Source organism: Mesitornis unicolor, unplaced genomic scaffold, assembly GCF_000695765.1.
Source record: "Mesitornis unicolor isolate BGI_N332 unplaced genomic scaffold, ASM69576v1 scaffold44420, whole genome shotgun sequence".
Taxonomy (NCBI): Eukaryota; Metazoa; Chordata; class Aves; order Mesitornithiformes; family Mesitornithidae; genus Mesitornis; species Mesitornis unicolor.
The window spans coordinates 14864-26315 of NW_010158459.1; the positions used below are offsets into that span (position 1 = coordinate 14864).

Below are 11452 nucleotides of genomic sequence, written 5' to 3' on the forward strand. Positions count from 1 at the left end.
TTTGTTCTTTGTAGTTAAAAATTCTGAAAGCCAACTATATCTTCCTTGGAAAGGTGAGGAGGGTGCATTTGGGTATAGGGGATTCTAATTTAAACTACTTGTTTCATCACCTGGTCTTATGCAAACTGGAACACTAAGGCATGTCTGTATTAGTGTTGTGACCAGCACCATCCATTAAGTTTGTAAATCAGAAGAGCTCTCCAAGTAACTCTGGTAAGACTTTTTTTGTGTGCGCGCGCACTCCTATTATATATATATATATATTTAAAATATAGGTGGGTGGGTGTACATATGTATATACACACACACCGTTCAGTTTTCATTTTACCAGAATGGGTTTTTACATACTTGAAAAGAACTTGAAAGCTTATTGAAAGAACTGCAAATCAAACTTAAAGCATGGATGCATTCTCTGACAGAAAAAAGTAAGTACACTTATTAATTCAATAATGGGGTTTCAATTAGGAGCCTGTGTCTGAAATGTAACAGAAAAGTCCCTTACCTGTATGTGACAACAGAAGTGCCCTGCAACTATTAGAAGAGAGATAGAAGACACCCAGTGCTGTTCATGAACCTCTGCAAATGACTGCTTATACTTTCTGATGTAATTGTTCAAAGAGGAAATACTTTGCTAGGGTTTACAAGCAGGAAGAAACTATCCACTAAAAAAAAATAAAAATCTGTGCCCTGCTCCTAATGGTCAGAACAGTTTGTTTACGTACCTGGTCAACTGCAATAAACTGCTGCGTAACTTCAGTTTCTGGTTTGTAAAATACTGTTTTCTATTTGTAAAGCCAAGATATTTTCTGTATTTCTGATAGGAAGCTTCACACCATTAAAAGCACTTACCATTCAGCTACCAGTTTCTTTATTGTGGTTGTCGCACACTGACATTAAATGGATCAGGTCAACGTGTACCTTCCATCAAGCTAGGGTTACTCTTCTGCAGTCTTGTCTGTACATCCATACAGTTTACAAGGCAAAGCTTGTTAGATTTATGGCCATCTAGTAAAAGCTGATTAGATTTTCCTGGTTCTTAGTATATTAACATTTTCAGGGTAAAAAGTGCAGGTTTCTGTCTTGACAATTCCCTATGGCTTAATGTAGAGAACAGTGTTAGTTGGGATTGAGATTTTTTATTTTCAAAGCCAAATTCCTGTATCAGAATTTCAACAACTGGTTGAAAGAAAGAAACATTCCTGACTCCAGGTAAGCGTAACTTGAGACAAAGTGGTTCAGAGGGACTGGCCTGGTGACATATTCTGATCTGTTTAAGCAGATAAAACTTCAACAACATCTGAGATAACCAAAATCTTAAAAGGGAAGTAGCAAAATCACAGTGGCTGACTTGCTGCAAGATGTACTAAGCCAAGCATGAGGAAAAACCTCAGTGACTAAGGAAAAAGTAATTTTAAAGTTTTCCTTTGCTTACAATACACCCTTGCATCTGTGATGTGCTGCTATAATGTGTGTATTTTGGTATCTGGAAGGTCCTTTTCTAGATCTCCCTTTTCAATTGGAGAACCAGCAATTTCTGATTTGAGATATGTGTAAATTTGAGGTCTGACTTCAAGATGCTAATGAGTACTGGATTTCTCTACTTTTGAAAGAAGAAATACAACTTCATTTCAGCATACCTTGTAGCAGAGATGGGAGAGCACCAAACTTTCTCTTGGAAGCACTCAGCTGCCTGCATTCTTGGACGAGATGAAAAATAAGAATAACTTGCCAGAAGATAGCGGTATGGATAAAGAAACAGTTTAATTTTATCTTTTTTTTTTTTACAATATAATTCAAAGACAGTCTCAGTTTCCCTATAATGTAGAGTCTAAATTAAACCTGTTAATATTTATTAGACAAATAAATGGTTTGCTTAGGCTAACTGAAGTTTTATGGTACCATTCAGGCACATGTGTGTACACAGTACTCATGTAAACAATAGCGAGGGAAAATAGAAGCAGTGTTTCACTTAGGCCTTATATAAAATCAGCTTAGTATAGCCAGTCAACTCTACAGTGCAAATCTCAATGAGAATAAACAGGATTAAAAATTCCCGAGTTTTGTTTTGAAGTGAAACTCTTTAAAGCATAAGAGGAAGAGGTTTAAAATTCTAATGCAGTCCTGAGTACCACATAATTTTCTTCAGTTTTGTAGAGGAAATGTAGTTAGCAACACCGGTTCCACATTTTTTGCCTGTCTCAGTCACCACTGCCATTAGAAGCATGCAGAGTGACTGCACAGAAGAACCATACCATGGATGGTCCTACAGCAGACTGTAACAGAACTAAATACGTTTTACTACCTCCAAAATGCAGTCCTCCTACCTGCAGCACAAACTTCAAGATACCTATCAAAATCAAGTAACCTGGTCTATACAAGGCAAGTTACAGCTAAGTGTATAGACAGTAACTAAAGCTACTATCACTCGGACAACATCTCATGCAATTACCCTGCTGACAATGAAATACAATGATAAACATGAGACACAAAGAGCTGCTGAAGTACTTAAGCTTAATCTCTCTATTTTCTCATTGTTTAAATTCCCTTTACATCCAGGTGGTACAGTTGCTTGAGGTGTGCTTGATTCATATAAAGAAAAATAGACTTTAAGGCATGTTTAGTATATTATGAAAAGAGGCTTATTAAAAATAGGTGGACTCCCTTCTTTCCAAGTAAGTATAATGTAGAAAACAAAGTATAGATTACAGAAACTAGCTGAGTTAGCCCAGTCTGACCTGCTTGAAGAAATAAAAAGAGGGCCCCTGGCAACCTCAAAGAGAGAACCAGCTAACTTGTTAAACAGCTAAGCAAAATTCATTTAATATAGGAACACTGCTAATGCTTTTAGACCCTGCGTTCATGTATGCTTAGCAGTATGTCTGCTATATTCATCTCTAAAACATTTATTCTATCATTCTAGACATAACACCATTAAGCAGCACTCATGGAAATTGTCAGTTATTGCAAATCTGCAAACACGAAATAAACATTTGATAGGGAATAGAAGGATGAATCTAAATCTTTCTGATAAAGAAGATAATTCAGGTGAATGAAGAAAAACAAATTAACATACATTGAAAACATGATTAACTCTTGCAAAGAATAAGGTTCAATATTTCAGATAATTAGAATGTTTTTACTAGGAATACAAGCAAAGACCGTGCTTAGTGTGTTATGTAGTGTAATATTAATATCTGAGGTATAATCTGTAAGCAGTTGCCATAAATATGTACAGGTATAAGCCATTGATTTTTCTGCCACAGTTACTCTTTAGAGAAGCCGTGGACTGGAGAGCAGCAGAAGTCTGCCTTAACAGGACAGAACCTGTCTGCTGCTGTGCACAAGCCTCCACTGTTAACAAAACAAGTCCAGAAAGTACATTAGATGTGTATCAAGAATATATATGTTCAATAGCATAGTGAAATTGTCCTTTTGCTATTACTGATACTATAGATCCTATTAGTATTTGGATATACACAGAGGAATATGCACATCGAAAAGTAAATCTTAAAAGCTATCTTAAAAAAATAAGAGCTAAATTATGAATAAGCTACATTGCAAGAAGCTTCCTGCAGAATTATATATTTAAGATGATAATCTTTGAACTAAGACTTAATATAGCTACTGCATTAAAAATGGCTTGCTGAGAAATCTTAATCTCACTTTTTTCCCACCCAATCAGACACATCTTCAGGATTGTGATTCAATGATTGTTTAGCAGCAATTTTAGAGAACTGTAAATTATTTTATTAACAGGCATTATAAACAGATACTACTTTTATTTAAAAACCATGAGTGCCACACTGATGAATATACAGCTCATGAATAACTTAAAATATTTCCCATATTAAAAGGCGATGCACACAGCATACAAAAAGTATACCAACCAAAGCTATGAGGATAGGAGATGGAAGTGTCTAAAATAATATATACAGTACATAATTAATGTTTTGTTCGTAGTCACTACAGGCGTCTGTACTGCCATTCCCATCATGCCTCACTCTCCCCTGACACTGAATTTTGCACTTCCTCTTCCAAAATTGGTACAATCAGGTTATCCTTGGACATCAGATTATACTTCATCACAAATTTAGTGAATCGGTGACACAAGAAAGTTTCATTCTGGAGATGAAAAAAAAAGGGGGAAAAGCCAATATATACAGCAGGAAAATTTTAAACAATAGAGAAGAACGTACTAGAAAAACACTGCTTATATATATCCAATTGCCTCATTACATTTACGGGTCTTAAGAAATGGTAGTAATGATTAAATGGTAAATTTATATTACTTTTAAATCTTTCCTTTACTGCTTGATTATAGTTACTGCAATTAACAACAACCCAAACTCTACTGAAGTTGAGGCTGAAGTCACAGCTCCATTCAACAGCACTTAGACACGATCATATTGAAATAGCAACACAGTCCTGATCCACTCTAGGAACAAGAGTTTTAAGGTACTGTGACATTTACGCTGTCCCCAGTAGAACTGGGTACAACCATTCCATAGCTCTCCCAGCAACCTTCAGTGGGATTTGGCAAAGGTTTCCTTTGACATCCAGCTACATCCCTGTTCTACCTATTCATTTCTACTTTTCCATTAAAAAAAAGCAGTTACTGGAGGTGCACAGGCTGCCACCAGTTACTGTTTCCTTGCAGTTTTACAATTGCAGTTCTTAACTGCTGCGTAACATACACAAACAGGAAACATAAATGCATAAGCATATTAACTGTATGAAGTGCAGGAGTACATTCAGGAATCTCCAACAAGATGAATGAGGTTTTTTGTACAAAAAGACTATCAAATTCTGACCTTTTATCCAAATGAAGGGGAACCACAACTGGGTGAACTACTGATATAAACTTTCATTTATACACATGTATGTACAAAGTAGCATTTCAGTTCTTACAAAACTGTAAGCTACTATAATCAATACTTCACTTGAATGCAGATGTTCTGGTAGGATTAAAAGAAAACATGTAATATAATTACATCACAGCTGTAACTTCAGTAAATGCCCTTTTTTTCAAGATGTAATTTGAAGCTACTTACTTCATATTCATCAAATATCTGCCGGTGATGAAAATAAGCATGTGAAAATATTCTGTAAATCCTCCGGCACACTGATCCTAATTTGGCTACTGAGGATTCCTTTATGCTAACCCTGTAAGTACCAGGAGAAAGGTTAAAACAGGTCTACCAAAATGACTACAGAGAGACATGTTTATACTATATAATTGCATGTGAAATTTAGACATAAGTGTTGCAGGTACTCGTGTCCGCAATTGCTTATTTTTGCAGGGAAGATAAAGATGTTGGTGCATACTCCACATTTAAAAATTGTAGTCCAACTACAGAAACAGTTTTGCCTGTAGTTAAACATCATCGACCACTCTGACAATGGCTGAATTTCTGCTTTCTAGCACTGATGGACAAAGGAAAAAAGCGATGCAGTTATCCCTCCTTGCCAATATGAGATTCTTAGAGAAGCACAGTTTTGACTTCTCCAGTTGGGTTTCCATGATCCAGCGTGCAGGCTGTCCCACAGTAGATTGGTGTTGGCTTTTGGAGGCTTTCAGTGGCAAAGTGTTTAAGTCCTTTGAGTCGCCGCATCTCTCTAAAGGCCATCCTCTTATTCAGGTTGGCACTATTCCAATGGAAGCCACATAACACCAACAGATAGCAGTTAAACTTAAAGTGGGATTATTTTTTTTTCACTTAAAAAGCACCTGTCAGCTCGAGTAAATGTAAACTATTTGAATAGGTAGGAATTCTTCCTTGGCTATAATAATAGCTCTACCAACAAGTGACATGTGCTGCAGGATTTCTGATATTTTCAGTAATATTTTCAAGTCCACGAAAAACATGTTCTGCATTTCCACATGTTTTTTAAGTATTTAGGTACCACCTGCTCCCTCCCTCTCTCCCTCCTCCCCCAGAAAAGCATTTTTACCTGCTGGGGAAATATTTATTGCTATTCAGGAGACATGCAGCTCCATCAAGTGTGTGTCTGGTGTAGTCTATAGCAGGACACTATAAAGACAGACAGTGAGCATGTGTATGAGTACTTGCATAACATTGTAATACAACTTGTTTAAAGAAAAACATTTTGTTTTCTGATGCTTTTAACTTCATTGGTCATTTTTATTCCCAGAAGTTTCACATAGCTCCTCTGAAGGTCTAACTACATTTCCTTCTTAACTGAGCTATTTCTCTGTTTCACAACCCATGTAAATTATTTCAAGAAAAAAGTTACTATGGAAATGTGATTATGCACAAATGGTACATTTTATGCATCTCCTTAAGTACAGCTGTGTAATAAGAACACTTACTGGAAGTATAATGAAAGCAAAGACGATCATTACCTTGCAGTTTGTTTGTTTCCCACATAGTCAAGTTTCCAGACGCTTTCTTTTACAGCCTGAATTAACACCTTGTCAAAAAAATGCAACACCCCAAAAGAGCCCCAAACCCACACCCAAGCAGACCGATGCTTTTTACCTTGGCAAAGGAAACCAAAATCATCAGTGTAGCTATGTGTATACCAAGCCAAGCCCTGGCTCTGCAATTAAGTACATGTAGAGGAGAAGGAAGGAAGTAAAGATGAACTGAGACAGGGTGAAAGCAGTAATGTCCGTTCACTTTGCCATTCCCCACTTTCAGGAAGACAACTTCTCAGTTACACATTTTTGTCAGCAGTTCAAGGCTGCATCACCCACTATCTGACCATTAGTTAATAGCTATTATCGACATGGAAAACAGTAGATGAATTATGTGCATTCAGAGATAAAAAGCAGTCTGAAGTTCTCTGGTCTAGCTGAACAAAACAGACTTACTGCATGCCACTATAATGAGCAGCGATGAGGGTTAGAGGAGGGAGTGGGAAAGAAGTTGGCCTTCAAAGCTAAATCAAGGCATCTCAGGAAATAAAAAAAAACAAACAGCTTACGAGACAAAAAGGATAAGGTTAAGAAAAAACAGTAGCTTATTCTGAAAGGTGAAATACAAAGATAAATCTGACAGGCTGCACTATCGCCATAACCAATACCAACAGAGAAATACCTTCTGAAGGCAAATATAAAAAGATGGATCAAGTGGTTCAGTAGGAGATCTGAACAAAGTTCATAAAGTAATTGGACACTCTGGTAGACAAGCTACTGCCATGCTGATAACCCACCTGACAAAGTATTTTTATGACTTCGCTACCTTTTAGGGGTAACTTTGTATGAATGTGCACATGTGGTCACTCTCATGGTGTCAGATATACACGCCTAGTGCTATGCATCAAGGCCAAAGTTGGATGAGAACAGCTTACAAGCCTATACTCTTTTTTTTCAGTTGAACAAAGACCTTTTTCACTGAGTTTCAGGCTGTCTCAACACAAATTAAGAGAGAAAAGAGAGGAATGTGCTAAGTCTCTCATGCTGTGGTAAAAAGCAGCTCCTTCCTACCTCATCCCTTTCTTCTGTAAACCACTACAGAATGAAACCTCAGGTGATATTCTTAACCCACATAAGCTCTTGGTTTGACTAAGAAGCCAGCTGTAATGGTCTCTCCATGAACCTATGAACTGGGAAAGAAAATCCGACATCAACAGCACCAGTTTTCCAAAACACATCCATACCTCTTTGGGAGTTTTATGAGCTGCACAAAGAAAAATCCATTGTTCAGTTGCTGTCATCTGAGTACATGTGTCTGGGTGACATTCACTCTGTTAAAACAATTGTTCAGTCATGAAAACCACCCAACAGCAAAAATGAGCTGATCTTTTCAAATCACTTTCTTGCCCTGACCCCCACTGAAAAGACTTACTTGCCACAAGTCTTTAAAACCCTAAAAAAGTCTTACCTCAAACCACTGCTTAAGTCTATGTGTATAAATTTAGAAGAGATCTCTGCAAACTCTGCATCTCACAATACAAAAAGTCTCCCCTTGATACAATACAAAAATACCAAGAAAATAATTACCTGAAGCTTGACAGCTAGTCCATTGAGCTCAAGGCAGAATTGTCTAAAAAAAATTTGAACACAGCAGCAAGATCAGCAACTTGTTTTCTCACTAGAAACATCTAATATAAAACAAGTTTATACCTTCTGATCTTCACAGATCACTTAACCTTTTTGGAAATTACTCTCTTAAAGTGAAAAAATACATCAGAACATGAAAAAAATCACACTTAAGGAGTATCACCAAATAATTTCAGCTGATGTCACACCTAAAAGTCAATAGGCTAAGAATTAACACACTATAAAAGGAATACAAGTTGACAGAAATAGAGTTCACACCAGCGAGTCTTTTTTTTTACCCCACAAAACAATTCTATTTTTTAAATTCTTACCTCACAGCAGAGGCTCAGCATAACAAATAATTTAGTGGAAGTGTTTAAGATACCAACTTTGTTATGGATCAAAGTGCTATTTCACAAATACAGAATAAAAAAAAAACAAAAACAAACAAAAAAAAAACCACAAAACACTTCAAGAAAATTTCTTAAGAGTGTAAGTTTTAAATTCATACAGCAGGATCATTCTATAGCTTCCAGATCAATTAAGTGGCTAAAGTCCCACCACAGATCACTAACACAGTGAAACTTCTAGAAATACTGCTCTCACTAGAATGAAGATGAAAGTGCATTCTCTAAGAGAATTCACCCCCTCTATCCCACAAGAATAATCTGAATTTTCCAAAAGTGACAGGTATTTAGTGACAAGTCACTTCTATGAATCTACAATGATTTTCAGAGTATATGAAAGAACAGAGGAAATCCTTAAAATGTGTCTTTTGCAATTGTATGGATACACTTTTTCCTCTTTTGATTCCCTGCATCTACTGGAACTATCCCAGACCAGAGGAAAGAAGAAAACAGGAGACAAAAAGTCAGGATGTATAAATCTGGAAGTAGCTTAGAACTATTCTTATTCCTTAATGATTTGATGTCAGAAGACACACTTAAAAAAAAAAAACAACCACGCAAAGATACTAAAGTTATACAAGGAAAAAAGGATTAATACATATGCATTAACGAGGTGTAAACCTACACTACAATTGAAGCATACTTTCAGGCACAAACTAACTAGGCTGAATGTATTTTTTTTTCAAACTGGATAAAACAAAATAAGAGATGGACAAAATGTTTTGGGCTTCCTTACAACTAGAAAAAGAACTGTAAGACACAGGTACTCTTGCTTGCCCAGCTAAAGCCTGTTTTCCTGCAAGTTCCAGAAAAAGCACGGAGAGCATCTGGAGGGATGGAAATCACATTCCCAATTAGTGGAGATGAAGAACCGATGATGCTAGGAGAAAGCGCTATGGAAATTCATTGCTGTATTTTCATATTCAAAACATGCAGTACAACTTTTGAAGTGAGGTACAAACATGTCCTTAAAAAACATCAAAACCACTAGATAAGAGCACATCATAAATCTTTAGAAAGAACAAGGAACTCAGAAAATAATTAATGCCAGGGTATAAAAATATTTCATAGCAGAAATATCAAGTCTCATTTAAGTTACTTTTGATCTGCCCTATGCAAAAAGACCCACTACCACTGTCAGTGAACAAAACTTGGGATTGGGACACTATGTTGACAAAAGATGGATTTTTACCTTAAATGTTCATACTTCCATACACCTTCATCCTGGCCTTCAGGAGGTTCAAGGATCTTATCAATGTTGGAACAGTCTGCCCTTATATTTTGCTGAATATACTAGGAGGAGAGGAAAAATAAATCTAGATCTTGTTGTAAATCTAGTAAGACAGTATATTTAGAACATTATATCTTTGAGGGACTTACTTTTTCTCTTTACTTAAAATGTGATTGATGGACTAAAAAGCTGAAGAGTAGATGGGCAGGATAAGAAAACTGGTATAAAAAAATGCCAGATCTGAAAAATGCCTTTCCTCAATTGGAAAAGGTAAAAGAATGGGTAAATTGTACAGCTTTTTTTACAACATCCTTCTCAAAGGAAAAGAACGCTGCAGGAAACCCCCCAGTTTTCTTTAAACCAGACATGGGAATTCTGGTTACTTCTGCATACACAATTAATAATTACAATTTTTTAAATATACATAGAGTTTATGAAATTCATTCCCGTGTAGCAACATTGTAAGCAATGTTCCCTTGTTTGTTTTTTACCAAGATATAAAACTTAGAAAACTGAACTTATTAAAAACATTCCAACATAAGTAAGAATACCTGCCGAACAGCTAATGTACTATCCATCTCTTCAAAGGATTCATCAGGCCAATTGTAGAAATCCTGTTAAAAAAAAAAAGTTTAAACCAGTTGAATAAAAATAGGAGGAAGAAAAGCACACAGCCCATAATAAGCTTGAACATGCAGGAAAATAGATGTAGAGGCAGTTTACACAATTCCAGGAAGCTACATCTTAACAGAAGCGGCACACAGTCTTCACAAGAACAGGGCGGCATGGGACGTATGCTCCCAATATCACAATAGGAGAACATCTTGAAATGTAAGCTCTGTGTGACTCCGCATACTATGAACACCATCTCTCCTCCACATCTTGCTGTAGCAACTATATAGCCTTTATATTTTAAATTAAATATTCATATAAAGTGCCCATTTTACACATTAGAGCGTGTAACAACCAGGAAGAAAAGAGATCAGTAAAGAGTGGCATTATACAATTATTATTAAACTGAAAATCCCAGTATATTCTAGTAATAACACACTACTGAAAACACCTTCTGTAAACTGAGATAACAAATTGCAGTGTTGGCCTGACTCAGTCCTACATTCTTTGGTCAGCATGCTGCATAACTGGATGCTTATCAGCTCTGCTAACCTGCCATGTTTAGTATTGTTAATAATAAACCCTCCTGCAGTTTCATCTCAGGTACAGCTGTACTGCAGTGTTCTGCAGCAATTCACCTCTGATGCAACTATGATAGTCCCAGGCTCATGCATTTTCTTACATTGCACTTTTCACATCCAAAATTTGGTGTTACTCCCTCTTACTATCCAGATATTTGCATCAGCCTCCCCTAGCCATCCTAGTAGACACAGCGACTCAATGAAAGTGTTCCAGCTGTAAAGCGTAGCAATCTGTTCTTGAGAGAATACAGGCACCTCTAGAGAAATGAGTGAATAACCAGTGTTGAAATATCATGAAGTAATTGTATTTACATACTGAATAGCTGTATCACCATGTCATCCAAAATTAAAGTCACCAAAAAAATCAAATTATTGCATCACTATACCCAAAATTCGTCAACCTACATGAACTTAATAGTATCCTTTATAATATTTGACAAAATTTAGGTCTATGTCCACCTTACTTTTTTTCCGAATAGCCCAAGTTTACCAAACATAGGACACACAACGTTCCATTTCCTTCACAGATTAAACACGTACAGAATGACATTATTTACAGGATTGTGTAATAATCTTACCTCTGTACATTATGACAAAGAATAGGAGGAAAAAAGAC

The 11452-nt window shown here is 36.4% G+C and overlaps 1 protein-coding gene across 2 annotated transcripts; it reads right to left on the bottom strand.

The window, feature by feature from the left end:
- Positions 1–3724: 3724 nt before the first annotated feature.
- MOB4 (MOB family member 4, phocein) lies at positions 3725–10254 on the bottom strand. 2 transcript variants are annotated; one of them, XM_010183515.1, is made up of 7 exons: positions 10195–10254; positions 9620–9705; positions 7967–8009; positions 7624–7710; positions 5953–6032; positions 5052–5163; positions 3725–4122 (listed from the first exon to the last, which is right to left on the bottom strand). In XM_010183515.1, exons 1-7 carry the CDS (start codon positions 10219–10221, stop codon positions 3991–3993), a joined length of 567 nt encoding a protein of 188 aa, XP_010181817.1. In that variant the 5' UTR covers positions 10222–10254; the 3' UTR covers positions 3725–3990. The 2 variants fall into 2 exon arrangements, with proteins under 2 accessions (XP_010181817.1, XP_010181809.1); XM_010183507.1 differs by having other exon boundaries at positions 9605–9705.
- Positions 10255–11452: the final 1198 nt, after the last annotated feature.